Below are 27835 nucleotides of genomic sequence, written 5' to 3'. Positions count from 1 at the left end.
CAGCGTGGAAGCGGTTCTGTGCTGACGTATGTAGGATGTGTGTGGTGTGTCACTATTTTTTCGATTCAGTAGTAATCCGAAACACTTGTCAGAAGATTGGATGGTATGCTGGGAGGCAAGAAACCAACCAACTTATTAAAATTAGAAACAATGGGAATAGTCAGCGTACAGCAAGAAATGTAAAATTGTATGTTCAACATTGCAATTTTAGAAGGTGTAAAATGAAAAAGAAAGTACTGTATGTAATTGAATGAAGTTTTTTTTTTAATGAAAAATGTACTTTATGCAAGAAGCTTAAAAGATTGAAAAAGTGATAACATTAATGTAATACCATTATGCTTTGCAGCCTTGTTAGTCTAGTAGTCATCTGGAATTGAATGTTGTATGCTAATAAAATATTGATGAAAACTGCTCTAAGCCTGAAGTTGTTATTACATAAGCCAGATGTTATGATCATTTAATTGTCCCTATGTATTATGAAAAAAATGAGTCAAAATATTTGTGTGTATATGTATGATATATGCATTTTTTCAGTGGCAGAAGAAACCGAGGAGAGAATATATATTCCAAAACGTCCTCCAATTTCACTTATCAGCAGTTACAGGCAAACTTGGAAATCACGACATAATCATTTTCTACGATATAGTGATGTGAAGCCAAAGGATGAAAGGAGACCTACTGTCAGTGATTTGGCCAATCAGAAACATGTCCTGCAGAAACTGAATGGTTGGAAGGTTTATCACCTCAGTACACAAATGGAGGACATGGTGGGTCTCTCTCTCTCTCTCTCTCTCTCTCTCTCTCTCTCTCTCTCTCTCTCTCTAAGTAAGCAAAGATCTTCCTTTGTCTTTTTCACAATTGTTGTCTGTTTTTATTTAAATTGTGTTACTGAATACGAATATCTAATTAGGTCTCTCGTAGTAACAATTGCTCCTTCTACTGATCCATGCCTGCAAGAAGTCTGGCCTACTAGAGATGTTGCTATCCTGAGAAAATTTGTATTTTGTAATACAATAGAGCCAGGTCTGGCTACCTATTTATCGTCACTTTGCATGCCGTTTTATCTGCTTGTTGGTTGTTGGAGTATGGCTGAGGTTAATAAACTGACTAATAGTAAATTTGTATCTGCTGGTGCTCACGGTAACTTATAAGTAACCTTTCCAAAATTTACTTAACATATCTCAAAATTAAGTTTGTCATTAATAGTGGTCATCTCTAAACAGACATGAACAGTTGCAATGTATAAATTGCTGAAATTGGAATGCTGTGATTTGCCATGATGTTTTCAGCTGTGCTTAAGATTGCATCATACAGAAAGCTGTAATGAGGCATATTTGCTATGAGAAACAAACATCTAATTTAGTTTGTTGCAGTGTTCAAACATTAGGTCAGCTGAATATCGATAACTTTTACATGTCAAAAATATGACTTAATTTAGCAATAAATGACAGTCAAAATCTTACCATCTCAACGTATAGGAACAGAAAAGGCTTAGAGTAATTAAAAATCCATTATATGTAGATAGGCAGAAATTCCACCTTCACATTTGATGCCATGTTATAGGATACATGGTCTCAGTTGTGTTAATATGTGGGGGTGGGGGTCACTGTTTTTTATTGACAATTAGTGGTTTTGATCTTCCTTGCAGATCATCTTCTGGTGCACCTTGTGGTGCCAGAGCTGAAATCTCAGTAGTAATCAATAAAAGAAATTCTGATCCAGGTAGTGTCTTTTTTATGTATTAATAATTCAACTGTATTTCTCATTTTCACTTAAATTGGTGTGTTTTGGATTTACAAAGTTAGTAAGTGGTCATAGTATCAATAAAACATGACTGATGTGTTACCAAGTGGAGCTGCTGTACATGTTATAGCCCAACCTTATAAACCCACCCTCCCTTCATCATTTATGACCTTTTTTTTTTACAGGAAACAACAGATACTGATTTCTAAGAGGATTATCAGTGCCCCATCCTGATAAAGTTAAATTTAACATTTTGTATCTCGTTTTCTTGGTAACTATCCAAGGTAATAAAACTTTGCTAGGATATAGTCATATTGTATACATTCACTAATGTACTATAAAGTTCTAAGTTTGTTAGGAATCAAGATATAATTGATGTATAATCAAACTGAAAGTTCTGTCTCTACCATTGTAGATCCACATAAACATAATATCCTTCTCAATAAGAGGTAAAAAATTTCAGAGCTTTCACTTAAGTAGTTTCTGGGATAGTGAGAAACATTTGCAAAAACTGTAGTTTTTTAGAAATTGCACTTTCTGTTGTATTTTTGACCACAATTTCTGCCTTGGAGACGCACTGTCTATCCAGTTCCTGTAGGATTGCTTCTGTAATGTGGCCAGACTTAATTCCAAATCACTTCAGAAGCTTTATTCAGACTGCATTTCCATCACTGAAAGTGATAACAGCATCATTGACGCCAAACTTCAGTGATTTCAAGGTTGAAAGGCTCATTTACATTTTGAGTTCTTCCTGCAGAAATTTCTTCAGATCATGTGGATGAGCTAGATCTGTGTATACTGTCTTTCTTACAGCTCCAACAGCCTCAGGGATGATGTTTCTCTGGATATATGCTGCCTTAGCCTCAGCTTTAAATCAGTCAGTAGAACATAAGTTATGTAGTAGATTTTCATCATTTGATGTCTTTTAGAACAACATTACTCATACTGCTTCCAGGTTGTTTGTATTTTTCCAATGGGTTGGCCATAGTATTCAGTTAGATGATTGACTGTTTTGTCAGTCAAACATCCTCTAATAGTTTTGCCACCTTTGAGCTTTTTGTTGGAAAAGTTGTGCCTCATTTTATGCAGTCAGGTACCCATTTTTTTCTGCATGTGACAGACACATTCTAACGTTTGCAGTGTTAGAGTGTAATAGGGTCTGCTGTCAGTTATTGATGTGAATGAACTGGAATCACCATGACCAATGAATTTAGAATAGCGAATCCCACATTGTTCTTGAGAGTGCTGGAGCCTTCATATTTACTCGCAGTTGTGTTTGTGTAGTTTTTCATTTTTGGTATCAAATTTTGTGTGTCTGTGCAAGATTTTGACAATGCTTCAACATCAAGCACCTTTCTGGTAGCAATACTTATGGCAGCTGCACATGAGTTTTAAATTGATGATCCCTTTTCTGCCATGACCTGTCAAATGCTATGCAGATGTCACTATTACCATAATTTTCTTCAACTGCTTGTACTGTCACAGATTTCAGTTATTCTTTTGCAGTTATTTTTACTGTTTCTGCTAAAGCATCTGTGTATGTTGAAACGTTGGTGGAGGGTTGTGAGGGAATCATAAGAGCACAAGGTTTTCCCAGCCCTAGGACCTTTAACGATGCATCTCAGCCCATAGAAATATCGAACGTTCATCTCAAAAAGGTTATTGTTTCTATATTTTTCAGATGTCGAGAGTTGTTTCCTACTCTCACAACTCGAACAAGAGATTTCCAAATTAAGAACTAAACCATTTCTTTTGAAGACATTTTCAGAAATTTCTCTCTCTCTCCACCACACAGATTACAGCATGCAGTTTGATCAAGCATTGTTTTTATTACACTTAAACATAATACTGATAACATAATACTGATTTCCCTGGCACAGGTTTCACTGTACACTTAATTACTATTCACATGCTGCTTCTTGGGAACCACTTGGGGTGAAGAACTTGGTTCAGCATTACTTGCCCTACTCTCATTCGCTGAATTTTTAACTTCCAACTGGGCATATTTGGTAGAATCTGTTTCTCTTATTTCCTCTCCTCTTAAATATTACCTTTGGTAGAGTCAGTATTAAAGAGAGAAACACAACTCAATGAGCAACAAGTCCAAATGTGCACAACGAAAAATGTATTACACCTTACAAAACATGGATGATACCATGCATTATACCACAAACAGGAATTGATGTCACAACAACCAATGTAGCCAACCTATGCACCTGGATGCCCACTATAACTCAAAATAAATCATTGTCTTCTTTAGCAAACTGTTCCCATGTGATCTTGTCATAACTGGAACCTGCAGAAATTACTTGTGCAGTAAATTATTTCAAAATAAATGAAAAATACTTAGTCCTCCAAAATCAACAAAACATACATCAGATTAAAGAACTCCAAACAACAGTTTTCCTTAAAAACAAAAATAAAAACTGACATTTTGTACATACACTCCACTTAATGTAGCCTCTTGCCCTTACCGGTTACTTTAATGTAAACATTCTGGAGGTTGGCAAAATACTTGTCTTCAGCAGTGATTGCTCCACTGTTCTTACTTTGATGTTGTCTTTGATTTCAGTGAAAATACGATTATATTATGACCACTTATCTTTGATATTTGTTCAGTTTCATGTGCAAATACTTCATTTCTTAAACTAAAAAATTCCAGTTCTTGCGGCTGCACACCCGAAACTTAATGGAACAGTCTTTGCGCCGCCAAAACCTGAAGATTCACATTAAATAATTCCACTTTTTTCCTACTTTCGATTTTACTCGTGTCTTTGTATTCTGAATAATGTCTACCTTCCATTGTCTGCTTTTCTACCAACCTGCATTACTTTCATTTTCCCTTCTTCCTTTTCTTCTTACTCCACAAGATTTTTTGTCATTTTACATAGTTTATAGCTTATAGCGTAAATGAACAACTATATTATTTTTGAAACATAAGACAGAGTCAAAATTATCTATACTTCTGTGCTTAACAGTGTTATGTTTGTTGTACTGCTGGTTATGCATGCAGGTGTTAGTATCGCTGTAGTAATGTCAGTGACTGGATGTAACGTAGATCAGACACTGAGAAGCAATGACTGTGTAAACATACTGCATCACTTGCATTGTGCTCCAGAGAGGGAGAATGCAGTTTGGTATTCACTGGTAGACTTGCATCAGAATTTGGAGCACAAGTATAATGCAAGAACATGTCTTTGGCTGCACATCATCCACCAGTGAGATTGCTTGTGGTCTACATTACGGTCCTTCCTTTTGCATCATTCATCGGGGTCTTGGATTCTGTATGGTCTGAGAGATGGGTACAGTGGGGGATGTCACAAAGTACAGTTGAGTTATCATACCTTAATGAACCATTACAGTAATGCAGATAGTTTTTGAGGAGGAGATGAAACAGCAGTCAACTGCTAGCCAGACTGTAATCACCTAGTATTGCCGCCGTAGAAGAAATTAGACCCAGGCTGCAATGGACTAGGTGTTGATAACTTCACTTTAGTACACAAAAGTACCTAGACCAGAAAATTAGATGAAGTGGAGGTGTATGATGAACAGTACATGACACAAAGGTCTATCAGGCAAGGTGCTGATGCCAGGAATTCACATCAAACATGAAAGCCAATACTCACATAAACAGTTGTTATTAAGCAGTAATGCACACCTACATTTGGCTCAGCCCATCATTGAAACTATGAACGTTCAGGGAACTCATGTGCTTATACAACCAGTTCAGTCCAGATCTGAACATAAACTTTTCAGGTCACTAAAAGTTTAAATAAATGCTTCACGGAGTTCTGCCACATCAGATTTTATCAGTTTCTCGCCATTTACGACTTTCTCCTTTGTCATAGTCAGGAAGATTTCAGTGGGCCATTGGGTACTTACATAGGCTAAATTATGTCACTGAGGCATTGGGGAGTCGTGGCACATCCATATGCTATCAGAGATTACGTTTATTTGTATGACTGATGGACATTGGTAGGGATGCTGATTTCGTATGGTGATGGATTGCTCACTTATTTCTATCTTGCCTTTCAAGCATCAGATGTCCATTCTTGTGCACCTCTAAGGGTGTAGCTGCTGTCACACATGCCAATTTTTACGTGTAACTACTACTGTAAGAAGAACAGTGGCTACACACTTAATGGTGCTTAGAAAGTCAACAGAGAACAACGTGAGTCATTCACCATCTAATGTAACTGGCATAACTACCAAATTGTCTAAGTCACAAACATAAATGTAATCTCCAGTAGCATATTGAACTACCATGACTTGTGATGTCTCCATGGCACAGTTTGGCCAACATAAATATATATCAGCCTACTGAAATATATCCTGAAGATAATGTTTGATGAAATCATTAAAAGATAGAGACTGATAAATCTGATGTGGAAAGAATGACATAAATCATTTATTTAAGAACGTTGCTATGAAAAACTACATTCACACTCTGCAAGATCATTTCTGAGGTAACTGGATTGTCATTCAAAATTGAGGCCAAGTAAACAGTGCATTTATGGTTGTGTTATCAACTCAAAATCTTCATGTTGGAGATAAAAGTATATTTAACATTGGAGTATGATAACTGAAAGGGGGCTCCTATGTCAAAAAAACATTATTAGAGGTATGCGTTAGTAAACTACAATGATGAAGAGCAGATAATTTTTGACTTGTCACATATGTTCCTGTGTTTGAAGTTTTACTAATCATGGATGTATGCATGTTGCAGTCTGAGTTGGAAACTCAGGTTTTTGAGAGGCTAACCAATATGCTGAAATACATGGAGAGGAGAACGGGGAAGGATACTGAGAAGGATGTAAATCGTGTTGTGGAACTCATCAAGGTACAGTATACCATATTAAACAAGATAGCAAGTGTCTGTCTGTCTCTCTCTCTTTCACACACACACACACACACACACACACACACACACACACACAAAATATTTTTGTAACACATGCTGAATCTTTCTGAATAAGCTGAGATGTAAATAGCAGCTACTAAAATGAACAGCACATTTGAGTAATGTGTCAGTAGTTTTGATCCCCTATATAGGTGTCTTGTTTCTCTGTAAGCAAAAATCATTGGGTGTTTCGTGATTTTTGGTAGGAGGAATGATCAGGTGTAATAATAAATGTGTAAAAATTCCTGTTGCTATTTCTAAAATTCCAAAAGTAATAAGTCCATCTCTGATTTCTGTATAAATTAAGTAATTTATGTATTAATTAAGCTTTTGACAGGACAGATGATAGATGCAACTCTGCCTCAAAATGTTGAAAGATAATGTGCGTAAGAATGCGTTTGCAAAATCAAAAGTGCATGAATGTAATGACATATCAGTGCGCTCGATTCTCTGCTGCTGCGCCAGTCGTGGGCTGTTGAATGGTACTCATCGTGTAATGAAATGTAAGACTCATCCATGGGACGCAGCATCTGTAGAAAAAAAGAAATTTGTGTATTTGTCTGCTAGTGTCAATTCAAAAATTGGTATAATGCAGGAAATTTTAATGTGTCAATTTTAGGAGATGGGTGTTTTGAATCATGACTGCACCAAGTATTAGTAGAGATTGGAAGTGAAATACCTTGTTTATTGACACTGCTAACCTACATCAGAAATAATTATACAGTAGCCAGTACCAAATATTTTGTGTTGAATATTGCTCGTTATTTCCTTTCCTTGTTTATAAATGAGTGGAGAGAGTAATCTTGACCCTTCATGATGTTTCATTATGACTCTCTCAACACCAGAAGGGGTTGGTGATCCCTATGACTATTGGTCAGTTCTGTCTTCATGGAAAAACAGGACAAGGGTGTAGGCTGTCTGCTGTAAGAGAGGGAGGTGGGGATTATTTTCCTCTCACTGCTGATCATCATAATTCTAGTTTGTTTACACTCCCAGTCTATAGTGTCTGCGTTCTGCACTATAGCAACCAGTAAACAAAACCTGTCGGCATATTTCGATCAAACCAAAATTCTTCCCCTAAAATGCCAATTGTTGCTTTCAGTTCTACTTCTATGATAAGTACCTTGGCAGTTCTTATCTGTACCATAGTCGAGCATGGCCGGTATGCCTGTGAATTTCCACAAAATGTTGAAAACATTTCTACGGATTTTTGAATTATAAAATTGGGCTGGAAAAGAAAAATAATGTCAAGAAACACCTTAAATCAGAGAAGCATTCTGTTCCTGGTGGGAAAATGCTGCCTCTCAACAGGAACAGTCATTTGTTGAAAGCTTCAATAGAGCCAGAAGAAAACAAGCAAAGACCATTAAAAACTGTTGAAGTTTTTGCAAAAAGAAACATTCCAGTCAGAAACCTCCCCAATCACCACTTTTTTAACAACAAATTTTGAAGCATGAAGGTTACTTCTTCAGACATGTAATTGACAACCTTTTAAATTTGTAGTTGTAATCATTTAAAAAAATACATGTGAATTTTGCCAAAAATAGATACGAATCTTGCCAAAAAAATAGATGCTATATTTTCAGATACCTAAATTGCTGAACGCAATTCATGTCACACTTAACAGCAAATGTGTGCCCCATCTTTCAAGGACCAGAACTATGTTCGTAGTGTGCTGTGTGACTACATTGTTAACCGGGACATAGTAATTGTAGTGGCATGTATTTTGTTATTGTTATTTATGGTGTTTAGTCTTCACTTGGGGTGACTTGGAGCAAAATTAAAGTTACATCGAAACATGAGACTTTCTGAATTTAATGCTCAGTCTGCTAGAGTATTATACTGCAACTGTTAAATCTCCATGGGACCACCTCTTGCTTCAAGGGAGGCATTGTTGCACTAAAACTTTCTACTTAACTGTCTTTGGGGAGAGACACAACATTGTTGTGTCCTGATACTTACATAGAGTGTACATCCGCCATTAATTTTTTTGAAGCAAAAATCCCCCCATCTTCAATTGACCACTAATGCTTTCCTACATTTTGATCAAAATAAGTCAGTTTCCATTTATTGTAACAGAACTATGCATGTTGTGAGATGTATAAAGAAATGCTTAAAAACATAAGGAAGTAAAACAAAACACACATGCTTTGTACTTCTGTCGGTGACTTTAATATTGTGGAAGAACAACATTTACTGTTGCAAATAATCTGAGCCATTGAATCCCTTGAAGAAATATGGACTGTCTCGTCCAAGCATTAGACACTTTTGCTTGAAACATTGTCCCTTATAAGCCTTCATTTGAAATTCGTTCCAAGAAACAGCTCACCCATCTTATTTCTTCCGTCATGATATCTTGATGTCAGCTAACAGGGAATACAGGAACAACTAATAGGAGTAGGAGCCACTCTTGGCTACAAATTACATATAGGTATGTCTGAACAAGATCAGAAGCACATTGTGAACTGACATCTAGAACCTCACTTTACAAAACTATTTTAGTAACGCCCTTATGACAACATTCAATGCTAAGTGGAATTAAAAGAAATACATTATTGGTTGAAAAGTGTGTGTGTGTGTGTGTGTGTGTGTGTGTGTGTGTGTGTTGTATTCTTGTCAGTAAACTTAGGCTGATAGTAAATTTCATTTGTATAAACTGTAGCCTTTTTGTTACTTCTATTTCAGAATTATTTACTGGCGTAAAATGGGGAAACAAGGTTATTGAACAAAGAGAAACAAAACTTACAGTATATGATGCAAAGTTCAGAGCATAAAAATAAGGGTGATGGGGGAACTGAATAGTTGAAGATAATGATGCAGAAATTGAGTAAACTGTCCCAGCAAAAGAAATTGTAGAAGTTTGCTTTAATTAGAAGTGAAGACAAAGAACAACTATAACGGATATTAGTGATCAGGGGAAAAATTATGGAAAAAAATAGAAAATCGGGTACTTCAAATTACAACCTCAATTGTGTTAAGATTGTCGCAAATAATTTTCCTGAAACGCTTCACATCCATTTATGACTACACTTGGGACAAATACCTTCAGAAAAGACTTTCTAACACTTAGATCTATATTTGACATTAACAAATTTCTCTTCTTCAGAAACACTTTTCTTACCATTGCCAGTGTAGAGTGTGTGAGGGGCGTTCAGTAAGTAATGTGTATGAGGGGCGTTCAGTAAGTAATGCAACGCCCCCCACCCCCTCCACCCCCCGAAAGTAGGTCAGCCCCACTCTTCTGGGTACAAAACCCCATTTTTCAGCATGATCTCCATGCAATGCAATGGCCTTACACCTGCTTACTGGGAGGACCTGTATGCCTGTGTTGTACCACTCTACTGGTCAAAGCTGGACCCAAAGTCCAGCTGCGTCAATAACGTTCACATCATCCATGTACTGCTTCCCAGGGAGTGCGTCTTTCATTGGGCGAAACAGATGGAAATTGGAAGGTGAGAGATCTGGGCACGCACACCTTTTAGTACCCCAACTGGTGGACAAGTGTGTCAGCCCAACTAACAGAGACATCCAGTTGTGCAGTGAGGTGTTGATTGTGATCTGTTGATAATTTCAAATGAGTGTGTGCGCACGTTCCAACATTGAAGGAATCACAGCTCCCAGGAGATAGGACGGGTTTGCACAACCTCATTGCATTGGTGACTAACACCTTGCCCAGCAACTCACCATGCTTTTATTCATTCCATGCTTTTATTCATTCCATGCTCTTATTCATTCCATGCTCTTATTCATTCCATGCTCTTATTCATTCCATGCTTTTATTCATTCCATGCTTTTATTCATTCCATGCTTTTATTCATGTGTTGTGGTCTTCAGTCCTGAGACTGGTTTGATGCAGCTCTCCATGCTGCTCTATCCTGTGCAAGCTTCTTCATCTCCCAGTACCTACTGCAACCTACATCCTTCTGAATCTGCTTAGTGTATGCATCTCTTGGTCTCCCCCTACGATTTTTACCCTCCACGCTGCCCTCCAATACTAAATTGGTGATCCCTTGATGCCTCAGAACATGTCCTACCAACCGATCCCTTCTTCTGGTCAAGTTGTGCCACAAACTCCTCTTCTCCCCAATCCGATTCAGTACCTCCTCATTAGTTATGTGATCTACCCATCTAATCTTCAGCATTCTTCTGTAGCACCACATTTCGAAAGCTTCTATTCTCTTCTTGTCCAAACTATTTATCGTCCATGTTTCACTTCCATACATGGCTACACTCCATACAAATACTTTCAGAAAAGACTTCCTGACACTTAAATCTATACTCGATGTTAACAAATTTCTCTTCTTCAGAAACGCTTTCCTTGCCATTGCCAGTCTACATTTTATATCCTCTCTACTTCGACCATCATCGGTTATTTTGCTCCCCAAATAGCAAAACTCCTTTACTACTTTAAGTGTCTCATTTCCTAATCTAATACCCTCAACATCACCCGACTTACTTCGACTACATTCCATTATCCTCGTTTTGCTTTTGTTGATGTTCATCTTATATCCTCCCTTCAAGACACCATCCATTCCGTTCAACTGCTCTTCCAAGTCCTTTGCTGTCTCTGACAGAATTACAATGTCATCGGCGAACCTCAAAGTTTTTATTTCTTCTCCATGGATTTTAATACATACTCCGAATTTTTCTTTTGTTTCCTTCACTGCTTGCTCAATATACAGATTGAATAACATCGGGGAGAGGCTACAACCCTGTCTTACTCCCTTCCCAACCACTGCTTCCCTTTCGTGTCCCTCGACTCTTATAACTGCCATCTGGTTTCTGTACAAATTGTAAATAGCCTTTCGCTCCCTGTATTTTACCCCTGCCACCTTTAGAATTTGAAAGAGAGTATTCCAGTCAACATTGTCAAAAGCTTTCTCTAAGTCTACAAATGCTAGAAATGTAGGTTTGCCTTTCCTTAATCTTTCTTCTAAGATAAGTCGTAAGGTCAGTATTGCCTCACGTGTTCCAGTATTTCTACGGAATCCAAACTGATCTTCCCCGAGGTCGGCTTCTACCAGTTTTTCCATTCGTCTGTAAAGAATTCGTGTTAGTATTTTGCAGCTGTGGCTTATTAAACTGATTGTTCGGTAATTCTCACATCTGTCAACACCTGCTTTCTTTGGGATTGGAATTATTATATTCTTCTTGAAGTCTTGGGGTATTTCGCCTGTTTCATACATCTTGCTCACCAGATGGTAGAGTTTTGTCAGGACTGGCTCTCCCAAGGCCGTCAGTAGTTCCAATGGAATGTTGTCTACTCCGGGGGCCTTGTTTCGACTCAGGTCTTTCAGTGCTCTGTCAAACTCTTCACGCAGTATAGTATCTCCCATTTGATCTTCATCTACATCCTCTTCCATTTCCATGATATTGTCCTCAAGTACATCGCCCTTGTATAGACCCTCTGTATACTCCTTCCACCTTTCTGCTTTCCCTTCTTTGCTTAGAACTGGGTTTCCATCAAAGCTCTTGATATTCATGCAAGTGGTTCTCCTTTCTCCAAAGGTTTCTTTAATTTTCCTGTAGGCAGTATCTATCTTACCCCTAGTGAGATAAGCCTCTACATCCTTACATTTGTCCTCTAGCCATCCCTGCTTAGCCATTTTGCACTTCCTGTCAATCTCATTTTTGAGACGTTTGTATTCCTTTTTGCCTGCTTCATTTACTGCATTTTTATATTTTCTCCTTTCATCAATTAAACTCAATATTTCTTCTGTTACCCAAGGATTTCTACTAGCCCTCGTCTTTTTACCTACTTTATCCTCTGCTGCCTTCACTACTTCATCCCTCAAAGCTACCCATTCTTCTTCTACTGTATTTCTTTCCCCCATTCCTGTCAATTGTTCCCTTATGCTCTCCCTGAAACTCTGTACAACCTCTGGTTCTTTCAGTTTATCCAGGTCCCATCTCCTTAAATTCCCACCTTTTTGCAGTTTCTTCAGTTTTAATCTACAGGTCATAACCAATAGATTGTGGTCAGAGTCCACATCTGCCCCTGGAAATGTCTTACAATTTAAAACCTGGTTCCTAAATCTCTGTCTTACCATTATATAATCTATCTGATACCTTTTAGTATCTCCAGGGTTCTTCCATGTATACAACCTTCTATCATGATTCTTAAACCAAGTGTTAGCTATGATTAAGTTGTGCTCTGTGCAAAATTCTACCAGGCGGCTTCCTCTTTCATTTCTTAGCCCCAATCCATATTCACCTACTACGTTTCCTTCTCTCCCTTTTCCTACACTCGAATTCCAGTCACCCATGACTATTAAATTTTCGTCTCCCTTCACTATCTGAATAATTTCTTTTATTTCATCATACATTTCTTCAATTTCTTCGTCATCTGCAGAGCTAGTTGGCATATAAACTTGTACTACTGTAGTACGTGTGGGCTTCGTATCTATCTTGGCCACAATAATGCGTTCACTAAGCTGTTTGTAGTAGCTTACCCGCGTTGCTATTTTCCTATTCATTATTAAACCTACTCCTGCATTACCCCTATTTGACTTTGTGTTTATAACCCTGTAGTCACCTGACCAGAAGTCTTGTTCCTCCCGCCACCGAACTTCACTAATTCCTACTATATCTAACTTTAACCTATCCATTTCCCTTTTCAAATTTTCTAACCTACCTGCCCGATTAAGGGACCTGACATTCCACGCTCCGATCCGTAGAACGCCAGTTTTCTTTCTCCTGATAACGACATCCTCTTGAGTAGTCCCCGCCTGGAGATCCGAATGGGGGACTATTTTACCTCCGGAATATTTTACCCAAGAGGACGCCATCATCATTTAATCATACAGTAAAGCTGCATGCCCTCGGGAAAAATTACGGCCGTAGTTTCCCCTTGCTTTCAGCCGTTCGCAGTACCAGCACAGCAAGGCCGTTTTGGTTATTGTTACAAGGCCAGATCAGTCAATCATCCAGACTGTTGCCCTTGCAACTACTGAAAAGGCTGCTGCCCCTCTTCAGGAACCACACGTTTGTCTGGCCTCTCAACAGATATCCCTCCGTTGTGGTTGTACCTACGGTACGGCTATCTGTATCGCTGAGGCACGCAAGCCTCCCCACCAACGGCAAGGTCCATGGTTCATGGGGGGGGCTTTTATTCATTCCATTCATTCATTTTATTCATTCCATGCTTTTATTCATTCCATGCTTTTATTCATTCCATGCTTTTATTCATTCCATGCTTTTATTCATTCCATGCTTTTATTCATTCCATGCTTTTATTCATTCCATGCTTTTATTAATTGTCAGTTCTCCATAGACATTCTACAAGCCTCTACAAATATCTGCAGTGCTCTGGTTTCCTGCCAAAAGAAACTCAATGACAGCTCTCTGCTTGGAATGCACCTCATTACAGATGCCATATTGAAAGCTACGTATAGTGCCCCTACCTATCAGAACTTCATGAAAGTATAGCAGCTGATGTGGGAATATTCCACGATGACAGACCAAAAAGAGTGTTGCATTACTTACCGAACACCCTGTGTATATCCTCTCTACTTCAGTCCTCATCAGTTATTTTGCTACCCAAACAGCAAAACTCATCTACTAATTTTAGTATCTCGTTTCCTAATCTTATTTCCTCAGCATCACCTGATTTAATTTGATTATATTCCATTAGCCCTGTTTTGCTTTTGATCATCTTACGTCCTCCTTTAAAGATACTGTCCATTCTGTTCAACTGCTCCTCCAAGTCCTGTGGTATGTCTGATGGCATTACAATGTCATCAGCAAGCCTAAAAAATCTATATTTTATTTTTCCCTGAATTTTATTTCCTACTCCACATCTTTTCTTTGGTTCACTTTACTGTTTGCTCAATGTACAGACTGAATAACATTGGCGATTGCCTACAAACCTGTCTCTTTCCTCAACCACTGCTTTCCTTTCATGCTCTCTTATAACTGCTGTCTGGTTGCTGTAAAAGTTGTAAATAACATTTTGCTCCCTAATTTTACCCCTGCTACCTTCAGAAGTCCAAAGTGCCTATTCCAGTCAACATTGTCAAAAGTCAAAAAATGCTGTAAATTTAGGTTTACCTTTCCTTAACCTATCTTCTACAAAAAATTGTAGGGTCAGTATTACCTCACACACTCCTAAATTTCTCCAGAATCCAAGCAGATCGCGCCCAAGGCTGGCTTCTACCAGTTTTTCCAGTCTTCTGGGAAAAATATGTGTTAATATTTTGCAACCATGATGTTTTAAAGTGATAGATAATAACATTCAAGTCTGTCAGTAGCTGCTTTCTTAGGAATAGGAATTATTACCTATGTCTTGAAGTGTGAGGATGTTACGCCCGTCTCAAACATTTTGCACACCAGATGGAATAGTTTTGTCATGTCTGGTTCTCCCAAGGCTCTCAGATTTTGTTCGGTTATTATTACTACTATTGTTATTCATTTTTCTATTTTATGTTCTTAATTGGGTACTTTAGTCAGTTATAATGCAAGGGGTTCTGCCCAATATATCACATTCTTTTATATATATATATATATATATATATATATATATATATATATATATATATATATATTTTCTTTGTTTGAGATAATCATTCCTGCAGCCCTTTCATTGATCTTTGTTCGTAGCATGTTTTGTGTCTCTTACAGTCTTTTACTTTGGCTGTTTTGTTTTTTTAGGTTATTTACTGTAATTTGGAGTTCTCTTATATCTTGTTTAATTTCATCAGATGTACAAAGAAAGAGATGTGGTTCTTCATGATTGTGTTCATTACTGGTTCTATTTCCTTCTATTCTGTTTTATTTGTAGCTATTCTCCATTGCAAATTTACTTGATGTTGATTGTTTATGCAAGTTCCAATTATTCTTCTGTCTATCCTGAGTATTTTGTCAGTTTCTGCTGTATTAGTTTGGAAGATGGCTACAGCTGCATATGTTGTTTATAGTTGTGTAGTTGGTTTATAATGTTTTAATTTTGCAACTGTCAATAGTCTTTCTTGTTGTATGTATTTTTGGTAATGTAATTTATTTTGCTCAGCTTTTAAATTATATTTTGACCTGTCTGTTCCTCATTAGGTTGTATGTTATGATTTCGCATAAATATTGTTAACCATTTTATTTCCTGTTCTTCTATTGTAATTTTGTTTGCAAGTGTTGGATTGATTAGTATAATTTCTGCTTTTTCAAATGATATTCTAAGGCCAGTTTTCTGTTTTTCTTGTGTCAGTTTACCTTGTTGTCTGATTTCTTGAACATTGTTGGCTAGGAGAACAAGATCAGCTGCAAATCCGGAACAATTTTAATGTATATGATATTTATTCTTATGTTTTTTGGGTTACCCTTGTACAATTCTCTCATTATATATTCCAGAGCACAGTTGAATATCACACTTAACAATAATTGAAAGTTGTTATGTACTAAACATGAAGCATTGCATGATACGTAAGTCTGTGAAAGGTTATTTTTTTTTTTTTTTTTACGCCATTGACAGGTTCAAGCTTGAGTTGGCTGATGATGCATTCGTGAATGACTGAATTGGAACAGCTCTCAATGTAATGAAAGTTGTACGCATTGATTTGGAATCTCGGTTGAGCACACCTTTTAAATTTCTCATATGTATTCAGCAGATAAGTTGATCTTCATCAGCTAGTTTTAGGAAGTTAGAAAAGCTTCCCCTCCCAATGCCTTCTCCCTGTCTTATTACCAGCTTTGTGATAACTTGTTTGGTATTTGTGTCTTTGTTGGAAATTTACTCATCACAATACAGAACAAAAGGAGGCATATTTGACAAAGTTACTTGACATTTGAAGAGGATTGTGATGTTGACACTAATGTAATTATTTATTGTTGTGCATGCTGGATGATATTGGGCAAAAAGCTTTTTGTAAATCATTTCAAAGTGAAAATAGGCATTATCAAAGCTTTAATTGTCTTTTTTCTTTCTATTAGGGCAACATACAACGAAGCAAAGTGATAAGTGACCAAATGCAAGAAGCCAAACTGCAAGTGATGAAGGTGTTTGACCACAAGTCTCACGTGGCAGAAATAATTACGAGGTGTGCTAACAAGCGTTCTCTCAAGAAACGTGATAAGTCATAAGTTGTGTACCACATCTCAATGCATTTTAACATGTAGCAAGTGCAGTGTAATAACAAATGGATTGGTCTGAGATGACAACAGCTGTAGGGAACAGTTAGTTACATTTTTTACTATGTGCAATGCACACTATGCTTGTGTTGTGGTGGAAAGATCATAGTCTGTTCAATTTTTGATGAACTTTAAGTAAGATTTTGCTATCAGGCTATGATACAGGCAATCACAGTGACTTTTAAGGCTGCAAAAAGTGACAGTATCAGAATTGTAAATAAAAACATTCCTTTATGCCATAAATGTAAAGATTTTATGTTAAATCATGTTTAGTACAATTGAATGAAGTTTTAATTGTAATGTTTAAAACATGTAAGAGTTTATTGTGCAGGATGTTCTAACTTGCTGCACCTGTCAGTCATTACTAGTGAGTATACATATTTTAAAATGTGTTATGTAAAGTTTTAAGCAAACATGATAGCTTTATCAAAATTCTGAAAGATAATTGCTTATATACAGAAAAAGCCATATTTTAAAAAGTAATTTACAGTTTATTAGATAATTTTGATAGTGTTTCACTATCTCACCACTTTATAGCATGACACAGAACAAAAAACGTTTTTTGTAGAGTATAATCTAATTTAATTGATATTTCATGTTTCATGTGAAATGTTAAACAAATTTTATTTAATAACACACTCGTGAAATATTTATTTGGAAATCTCTGTAAAAATTAGTGATCTATTTTTAATGTGCCCAATCATCTAGTCATTGTACTTTGTCTCTTATTACTTGCAGTCATCTGTGTAAATGTACGTATTTGTTGTTTTTTGATTGTGGCCATGGAAACATAATTCTAAAGATATGTTTCTCAGCTGTTACTCCCAGTGATGTCTTTGTTTAATGATGTTGTTGTAATAAGTTTGTGCATGTATTTTTCCTTGTGAGAGGGAGCATTGTCATCTTGGCAGGGGACTCAGAAGCACTATAAAATCTGAAACATAAATTATTAATATGCCAAGTTGGTTGTTTAACAAACACAGTTACAATATTTGTTATTGTTTGAAAGCAGTTGATCAATTAATTAATGAATATTTCATTACACTCGGCATAACACTTAATTGTTTTCAGTGAACTGCTCATAACCTCCATCCATCTGTGATCCATGCTCCACAAGGCTGGAGTAGTAGTGAACAATCATATTATGGAAAGACAAAAAACAGTGATATTTTTCTGTTCCATATGCTGGTGCCCTTCATTGTACACTAGTTTTCTCCTATTTATTATAATACCAAATTCATTACCATAACAAAAGAACTGTTTGTATGTCATCAACTATGCAGTGTCTGTTCACATTCTCTTCATTATCAGGAGATATTTGTAGTTCTATTTTTCCTTTGTATTTAGTTGCAGAAAACACTCAGTCTGTGTTTATTAAGAATCTTTTTCTGAAGCCTGTGTGTGTTAATGTCAGATAGCTGTATCATTCATTGTTGAGAGTAAATAATACTGAGGAAATATAACTATGAAACTATTTCTTGATTTCATTTTAACAAAGTGTAGTTCAACAGATGTTTGGAATGGCATGTTATGTCAGTGTGTGTAGTTAACTACTGGGGGAGTGTTATACTTACGGTGACTTTGAGATAAGTTCCCCCCCCCCCCCCCCCCCCCCAGAGTAAGTAACAGGTAATTCTCTCTCTCTCTCTCTCTCTCTCTCTCTCTCTCTCTCTCTCTCTGTGTGTGTGTGTGTGTGTGTGTGTGTGTGTGTGTGTGTGTACCAAATTCATTCTTCAGTAAAGGTTTGAATACTCTTTGCATTTTAATTACAAAATAGTACTAAAATTTTACAGTATCTACAGCTAAGGAATTCATACTTACAGTTTATTCATCACTCTTCTGTGACCACTTTAAACTATTTTAATTACATGTATGTGACCTAAGGTGCAATTTGTGCTTAAAAATAGTTTCTATTGTCACAAGTTAAATTAATACTCACAAATCCACAAAATAGTGAGTGTTCTCATTCAAATTGCGTATTGGATGTCATTAATTTCATGTTATTTGCAGTGAAAAAGGAAAACAATCTACTCACTGAGCAATAGGAGATTATTACACACACAAAAAAGTAAAACAGAAAAAGAGGCAGGGGAGTGCAGAGTAGTTTGGCAATATGTGCATATTTGGCCATATTATTCTTATTGAGTTTGGGACTTCAGGTACTATGCCATTGAGTTTTATCCTGAAGAATGCGAGTCTCACTCCAAGCCTCCATTACACTGAATTAATACTATTTGTTTTTGTAAGGTGCTATGATGGAGATGTGTGTTTTAAAATTGTAGAAATGTGGTTCACAAGATGATATCTGTAAAACACAAGCCTACAGGATAGTCACGAACATATAAACTTGTATAAGACAATAGTTTTTGGGTAGTGTAAATCTGAATAGTACATAATTACAGCAGGGACTGTACTAAGAGAGAGACATGTTTTTCTGTGGGTTCATATTCTTATAACTTAGCAAATAAATAACTTTTGATAACTATGGAGAGAAAATGTACATGGGACAAAACTTTTAGAGCTTTTGAAATGTTAAGTTGGTAACACAATCCACTGCTGATAATCATAATAATTGAGACAGTAGCCTTGGGTGAATAGTTAAAGAAAAAAAACACACAAATCAGATCAACATTTATTGAGAACTGGGCATGTAGTGAAAAGAATGCAAAGAGGAAACTGAAAGAAGAGTAGCATGAAACAGGGGTGTAATAGGAAATGCTGTGTACATGAAATAAGATGAGAGAAAGGCAGGGTTAAATGATGAGTAATTCAGATGCCACCTTGGACTAAATGTTGTACTGAGTTGCTTCTTGTTTTTGGTACACATGCCATAGAGACTATGGGGCAGCTATGATGTATGCTGCTGAGCTATTCTGCATTCTGCTATCTCACCTGTGAGTCTTAATAGTTAAGCACATTCCAGAAGTCTATAGCTTCAGTTGTCAATGTGAACGGAATAATGGAGGTATCACAATTAAAAATCATATTATTCAGGGGCCAGCAGAATTGCTAACCACAAGACAAATCAGTGATGAGTACTGCCAGTGCCATCATCTACAATTTCATTCATTCGTTCCATTTTAAGGAGCAAAGTTACATTAAAGAAGTCAGTTTTCTTTAAAAATATGTTATTTTTAATTGAATCAGTTCCCCCTGATTCCTTCCCCTCTTTACAGGAAAACATTTTATTGAGGGGTTTTGTGACAGATTATGCATTGGAAACACTTTTACAGGTATATTTTTAATCATGTAAAACCCATGTAGATTTATTACCAAGCTGAAAATTTTACTAAGAGTTTTAAATAACAATAAGTAAGAGAGTACTGATGTTTTGACTTTTCCTTGTTTATCTCATGGCAGTGTGTTGCACAGTTTCTGTATTTTTAAGATATAACATTTACACTTGAAAAGCTTTATTTCCTTCTGCTGCTACACTGCGGCCACTCCCCCCTCACCCCACCCCCACCCCACCCCACCCCACCCCACCCCAATACGAAATCTTTTCTGTTTCCATGAACATGGGAGTATGCAGTCCATAAGCTGTTTAAACGGTTCAGAAAGTTTCATTTTGGCATCATCTATAGATGATCTTTTTACAGATTGTTTCACCTTACCTATTACACATTTCACCAAGGGGAAGTTATTCTGTTCATATGGTTTCTTTTTTTAATGCATACTGAAGTGTTTTTGTTTTTGATAAGGCATGTGATCCAAGTAATTTTGTAATTGAGTCTGAAAGGAATATTACTATCAAGTGAATATAAAATTAAAATAGAGAAAATAGCTAAAAGGGAACCACCTTCTGCTTTGGATTCTGTCTGTACTAAATTGGAATATATATTTTGTGGTATAGTAATGTACAACTACCTATGGTAGATATAATGATTTCTAATAATAGTAATTTAAGACCACACCAAAATTCAGCTCCCACATAAATTAGAAATTAATAAGATATCCAACATCAATGTCAAAATTGCTTCAAATCTGTCATTAAATATTCAGATTATATATATTTTTCAACACTCAGGGTGCTGAAATCAGTTATTAATTTCGAAGTGGCATATTTTCTCATCTGTTGACTTGGGATTTTTCCTTCAAAAGCTGTTATTTAGTTTCCTCTATAGATGTGTCACTTGTCATGATGTTAGACAGCAACATAGCCTTATTTGTACATTTTCTGTCAGTTGTTTTTGTAATTTATTTTAATGAATCAGCCATCTCTCAGTTTAAAACACTGTAATAACTGCCATAGTCATTCTCGTCAACCTTTCCCTTTGGAGTAGTTTGGATTTTCAGTGTGTGTGTGTGTGTGTGTGTGTGTGTGTGTGTGTGTGTGTGTGTGTGTGTTTTGGTGTTGCAGTTGCTGTTTATTTGAAAGCTATTGCTTTATTTTGTAGAAATATGTATCCTGTACAATTGTTTGTCAGATAAGTGGCAGAGAGAGAGTGAAAGATGTATATAGAGGACATATGCTGCCTTAGATATATGTTTGAAGACCCCAATTTGAGGGCTTTGTCATTCCACTATTGTGCTCAGCTCAGTGTTGAGTCGTTACGTATAAGGAACTGAATTCCTGCAAATCTGTTTGTTGGGATTGATTCTCTTTCTTGTTTGGGCTTTCCATTAATTTCAAATGCTGTGCCCACTCTCTCGCAGTCAGGGTGAAGAGTCAGGACTGTGATTTATCATAAATAGTTGTAATTTTCCAGAATAAATCTTTCACTCAGCTCTAATGTCTGATGTCAGATTAAAATTGGTTAGTCCAGTATTTAATTGTAGACTGTTGCAAAGGTTCTGGTTCAAGTATTGCTCTCTCTCTCTCTCTCTCTCTCTCTATATATATATATATATATATATATATATATATATATATATATATATATATATATATAAATTTTTTTTTTTTTTAGGGGGAGGAAGAGGGTAGGAGGGGGTCCTGGAATTTTAATTACTCTTACTTTCACCTGTTCGAATTCTACATTGAAATTGTTTTATAAAACAGTGATCAATTGAAAGTTGTTAATAAGTTGAAGAATCATTTGAGAGGAACAAAAGTGGAGAGGGGAAAACAGTGGCCTGTTTATCGAATTGAGTAGCAATGACCATTTTTTCAAGTTCATGACCAAATAAGGATATGTGTGACATCAGAATGTTAGATATATGTAAAAGGTGATAGATATATTCAAAAGGTGATAGATATATGCAAAAGGTGATAGATATATGCAAAAGGTGATAGATATATGCAAAAGGTGATAGAATTTTGCTTTTCAATCTGTGAGTTTCCTTCATATTCCAACAAGAGAGGAAATGGATTGAGGACAAGGATTATTTGAGGACTAGACACGGTCAGGTGAGACTCGTTGACTTTCTGAGGGGAGACAGGGCAGTACAATGCAATATAATACCACACAGTACAGTAGGAGAGAAATGTAGCTCATTTCTTTAAAATAATTGGTCTTGAAATGTGCCTCTGAAGTATTCAGAATAAGTTTTTCCTTGCGCATATATTTTATTGACTTAAGGAATGAACACTTTCAACAATATTTGCATTTAATTAGAATTCATGTCTACAGTTGCATATAGTAGCTATGAGATTGTATGACGTCATGTCAAAGGCTTTATTCGTTGCTGTGTAAGAACCAGGACTGATAATCAATCTCTAATTCACTGGAAAAAACATTGCACTGTGAAATGTGCCCAGAAGTTTGTTTACAATAAGTTAGCAGAGGCTTATATAATAGTGGAAAATTGGTTCTTGTATTTCATACAGTGGCAGTTTGAAATGGCTTACAGTGAGTTGACTAATCTCTCAGAACTTGACTTCGAATTTCCATTCTTATGAAATGATCTAGCATTTTAGTCTTGAATGACGTAGCACTTTTCAAAGAAAGAAAGTTGTTTTTATTATAGTTCCTGCTACAGCTGCAGTGAGTAGTCATTTAAGTTTTATTAGTTGTTTACTGAATCAGTACTGGGTATTAAAACAAATTTTGAATGAAATTTTTAAAATATTACTCATTTATGGTGGTTACTGACATACAGATTTTCTGCACGTACCTAATTATTCTTGTATTAGTCCGTAATGGATAGTGCCCTGAATAAATGGGAATTAGAGCTTCATGAGAATAAATATTACTAATATGTGGGCAGTAATGGTTTACTTGTTCCATACAGTTAATTTTCCTTCAATAGAAGTGCACGTTGACAACAGAAAACAAAGCATAACCTAGCACGTTTTTGATGGTATAAGTTCATGCATCTGTAGCCGCTCTTTTTAGCAATATGTTAGGCAGAAGTCATGTGTCAAAACAAGAACAGAAGCAGCACTGATGTAAAAATACACTTGAATATTTGAAGTTTAAGTATGTTCAAAAATTTCCTGATGTTTTTGTGTATTGACGTCTCCAGTTCATGTTTTTACTACTTTGAAGTACACATTCCTCTCCCATTGTGAGTAGTGTTAACATTTTTTTTTTTAGTTTAAATTTCAGTAGGTGCTATTTGGTATCTTATTAAACTTTTTGTGGGAGGTTTTGGTGCTAGAAAATAGTTGTCAATTTAGTTTGTGTAGTAAGTGATCTTTGAGTACTTTAAAGTGATTAAAATGCAGAATGAAAAGGGCTGTACTTAACCAGAATGATTATGTTGCAATCACAGAATAGAGGCAAGTGTGTAGGTGATTAGATGTTTTCTTTCTCTTTTTTCCTTCATAATAGATCCATAGGCATCACACTTCCTTAGCTATCATTATTAGACCGTTTATTTTCAGCATCACCATATGACAAACAAGGACAAAAGAATTCTTTTTGGTCTCAAACTGGGGTGCCCCAACAAATACTAACTGTATCATGACTGTCATTTCCTAACTCTAGTTATGCTTATGTAGTGCACAAACACTCGCTATTTCTTCCTGTCATTGCATAATTTTACATACATGACATCATCTCAGATATTGCTGTGCTAGTTCACAATTTCCTAGGCCTCCCTCCCCCCACTCCACCCTTTTCCCCCCATGTTCTTTACCTTGATAGTTCTGCAGTGATTTTTCTTTGTGTTTTGCTTTTGTCCATTCTCAATGAGGAGACCATACCACTATAGCATGTGCTTTCCTGTAACATTAGCAATGTGAATTTTCATGTCAATTTGTTCTTGTTCATTTAATTTTTGATTTGTTCTTTCCTATTTATGTTGAAACTGAATTTCATTTCTAACAATGGAAACTCCAAGTTGGAATATTAACAATAAAAGGAAAAGATAGATTGCTACTCACCATAAAGATGGCACAATGATCTGTAGAGAGGTGCAACAAGAAGATGCCCAAAAGCTACATAAATGTGTAACAGTCTTTTTCGTTGTACCTATCAGCAACTTAACTTGTCATCTTTATGGTGAGTAGCACGCTGTCTTTTTCCTTGTATTGTTGACTTTCATGACTTTAACTTATAGACGTGTTTCTTACTTTGGAAGGTATGTTACCATCATATTGTTTCTTTATTATATAAAAAGTGTAGTGTCACAGGTATTTATAGTAATATTTTCATGCTGTAGTGTATTTTCTGAGAAAAATAGATGAAACACTTGTCATGAATGTTTGGGTCTCATTTTGACATTGCATATTATGAGTCCCAATGGAATGGCTAAAATAGCTTAAATAGATTGTCAGAAAGTGGTGTGTGTATTCTTAGCCAAAATTTATTGCAATTTTTTTTGTTTGGATGTATTCTTGTGTCGGGGAGGATGACATTTTCTTGAGTGGTGTGTTATGTACTCATCTCTGTGTCTTATTTTTTACATGAAAGTTAATTGACTTAAATCAAACATTTTCATATTTGAATAGTGATGTACAGGTGAGTCTCTTTTAATACTTAATGCAAAATTTGAATATTTGTGCAATGGAAATGGCTGTTAGTGCATGGATGGGTCAAGTTACAAATTTGTAATTGGAAGTAGATAAAAATTATATTTTAAGAATCCCTGTGAAAACTGTAATTTGTATTACCCAATATTAAATACGTTCTGTACAACATTAGTTCTTTCTTCTGTAAACTCTAAAGAAACAAGATCATAATAAGGTATGAAATTTCTTGTTAAGCTGCTGTTATGTAAAATTGGTTTTTGTCATTTAGCTGTAGTTAACAAAAACTGAAAGTGCGTAGGCTAATTCCATGAACCCTTCAAACAATTTGTCTTGAACTATAGGTAAACTGTTAACACACTAACTTTCTGATTCATTCCTTCACTTATGTATTATTTGGGTATAATTATTCTCTTCCCTCCCGTGTATCTAGTGTTGGGTGGTGTTGGTTCTTATTGTTGAACCTTTTACTAGAAAAAAATACGGACTTTAGTTCATGAAACTGAAAATACAGAATGAAAGTTCTGGTGATGAATTTCAAAATTTATTTTACTGATTGTAAAAGTCTTCTAAAAACATCAAATTGTGAGGCAAAGCAGAGGTAATAAACTGTTACTAAAGATATAATTGTGAGACAATTGTTTGTTCAAAGCATAAATAACTCCATCCTGATAAAGTACAACAAAGTATTGAAAGTAATTCAGAAAAGAATGTCAGTTGGCACATCTTATTAAGTTTCTGCATTGTTTTAATATCGTGAAAACATTTGAAATTGTGATCAAACAAATGTGGGGTTCGATTTTTGCATGTTCGTCACAATTTTATGATTGCAACGCCTGTTTTTGAACATTCATTAGAATATATGATTGATTTATTATTATTATTTTGTGGGGTGGGGGGAGTGTGAATACAGTCAAAGCTAAAAGCAAAAATATATTGCAGTATATCTCTTTTTCAATAGAAAAACATTGCTAATTTGTATGCCTGAATGTTTGCCAAATTATTTTTACATGAATAGCAAAAGAAAGTCCTCATGTGTACGGTTTGGTAGTGTTGGAATCATTGTGTGTAGTTCTACGATATGAAAGCAGAATGTGTCTTCTGGTGTGGAAATTCAGTGTACTACTAACTGTAGTGCAAAAGTGGTGACTGCATGATAATATGTCAAAATAAATTATTATTTAATATTTGTGCTGCTGTATGTATAATGCAGATGACAGTACATAGTTATGTTGTTTCATCCACTATTTTATTTTCTGTTCTGCTAACATGCCTTCCAAATATTTAAGATTTGTTTATTTAGTTTAAAACACACAAAATTATTTTATTGAAATCAAGGAAGAAATCGGGGAGAAACAAATGCCTTTTAAATAGAGAAAACAGACAATCCATGTCTATGTGATAACTGTTCAAAAGTATTTTGTTCTCATTTTTAAGTTGTGTGATGTTGGGCATTGGTTTCATGGAAGGTAAATCTCTGTGTTAGAACTAAATTATAATATTATTGGTAAGAGTAGTAAGACAAAAAATAAATTTACCTTGAAAAAGTATTAATGACATACATTTTCTTCTTTATTTCAGCATTTCATAATCTGTTTTCATTCATGTGTGATATTTCACTCTGCCTTCTTTTTCCAGTTAGTTTTAAGTGCTTAACTTAGGACTTGTGGAATGGTCATAACTTTTAATATACTGTTTCATTAAGTTGCTCCCTACTAAGTTTTTTCATTTATGCAAGAGATATAATTTTATTGCCATATTCACCATCTTCATTTCCCAGTACAAATGTATTGCTTCGTTTTGCTGTGAATTTCACTCTCATTAGCTTTTACTTGCAATTATACTTAACGTATTTCACATTTACTTCCATTTGCTGCTGCAGATGTAACAATGCTTCATATCTCCGTTTTTTTTCCCCCCTCTGTTCTGAGTGTTTCAGATTTTATAGTTACAGTGTATTAAAAGTGCTTCTGAGTCGCAAGAAGAGACTGTACTGGAACAGCTTTTTTTGTTCATAATACTCTTGGAAAACTATCTGAAGTTTTCAGAGTCATAGGTTGAAATGTGGCCAAATTACATTATTTTGTATAGCCAGACTTTTAATAATGAAGTATACTTTGTCAGTGAATGTTTATTGTAAAAACCACTTAATTTTATTGAAGAGGATTGACATCTCAGAAAAACTACAGTAGTTGTAAGCATTTTGTGACTGCAAGTTGGAACTGCAATTTATGCTGTGATATATGTTACTTAATTTCACTGACTGTTGGCAGATTTATATGTTTGCAAGTGTGTGTGTGTGTGTGTGTGTGTGTGTGTGTGTGTGTGTGTGTGTGTGTGTGAGTGAGTTATGATTTTATGTTTTACTTAAGACATTGCTTTAAATATATTTGTTTGTAATGTAATTTACTGTATTATAATTCTGAGGTTATGAAATCTTTTGAAGTACAACCAGTGACTACAGTTTTGCCCTAGCAAGCTAGGAAGTGAAACTTTTAATATCTTACATGTTATAATTTTACATGTGCAAATACCTTGATAAAAACTGTAATTTTATACCTGATGAATTTTTATTTGACTATTAAATACCTGAGAATACTATTCAGATAATAAAATTATGCATATCAAATTTTTTAAAAAATCCATTGTCTCAATTTCATTTTTTATATTATGTTGTTCATAGGGTATGTGTACAGTTTTCTGTTGAAGCAGTTTACTCCCTAAACTGAAAATACTGTCTTTCCAAAATAAGTTTTGGGCAGTTAAAACAATCCTCGGTTGTCAATTTAAAAAACCAGAAACAATGATATAAAGAGCAATTGTAACATGTAATACACAAGCAAAGAAGTGTCTTATAGCATGTGGTTTGTAGCAAAGTGAACTTTGTAGATGTGTTTTTAAACCAAAACTCAGTGCTCCCATTTTGCTTGATTGTAGCAAGAGGACATCAAGAAGTCAGTGACAGCAGTTACAAGAAATTATGTTTGTGTTGTTACAGTCTCTGTCTTCACTAAATAACAGTAGATTTTAATGTTACAGTGTTTTTGTCCACGGAATATGACATTTGTACATCATTATGTACAACACGTTTAAATGATTACGGGAAAAAATTTCATCCAGGAATGATGGAGGAGCAAGAATATCGCAAAATACTGAAACTTTGTTCATAAACCCTCCAGACATATGGATGTAGACAGGAGTGTGTGGTGGTAGCCTTTTCA

The 27835-nt window shown here is 35.6% G+C and overlaps 1 protein-coding gene and 1 long non-coding RNA gene across 5 annotated transcripts in view; both read left to right on the top strand.

Annotated features, from left to right (window-relative positions):
- The window catches only part of LOC126237156 (mucin-5AC), a 102664-nt gene extending 84457 nt beyond the window's left edge, over positions 1 to 18207 (top strand). For all 4 annotated transcript variants that reach the window (XM_049947004.1, XM_049947001.1, XM_049947002.1 and 1 more), the window contains 3 exons: positions 535 to 767; positions 6470 to 6583; positions 16562 to 18207. In XM_049947004.1, the coding sequence (XP_049802961.1) occupies positions 535 to 767; positions 6470 to 6583; positions 16562 to 16711 (497 nt within the window). In that variant the 3' untranslated portion in view covers positions 16712 to 18207. The remainder of the gene's footprint in view (positions 1 to 534; positions 768 to 6469; positions 6584 to 16561) is intronic.
- A 3486-nt stretch (positions 18208 to 21693) lies between these two features.
- Positions 21694 to 27236, top strand: LOC126237155 (uncharacterized). The gene is made up of 2 exons (XR_007545040.1): positions 21694 to 21928; positions 21969 to 27236. It is a non-coding gene; the product is annotated as an uncharacterized LOC126237155 (long non-coding RNA).
- Positions 27237 to 27835: the final 599 nt, after the last annotated feature.

This window comes from Schistocerca nitens, chromosome 2, assembly GCF_023898315.1.
Source record: "Schistocerca nitens isolate TAMUIC-IGC-003100 chromosome 2, iqSchNite1.1, whole genome shotgun sequence".
NCBI lineage: Eukaryota > Metazoa > Arthropoda > Insecta > Orthoptera > Acrididae > Schistocerca > Schistocerca nitens.
The sequence above is the reverse complement of the archived record's forward strand: the minus strand, read 5'-3'. Positions and strand labels throughout refer to the sequence as shown.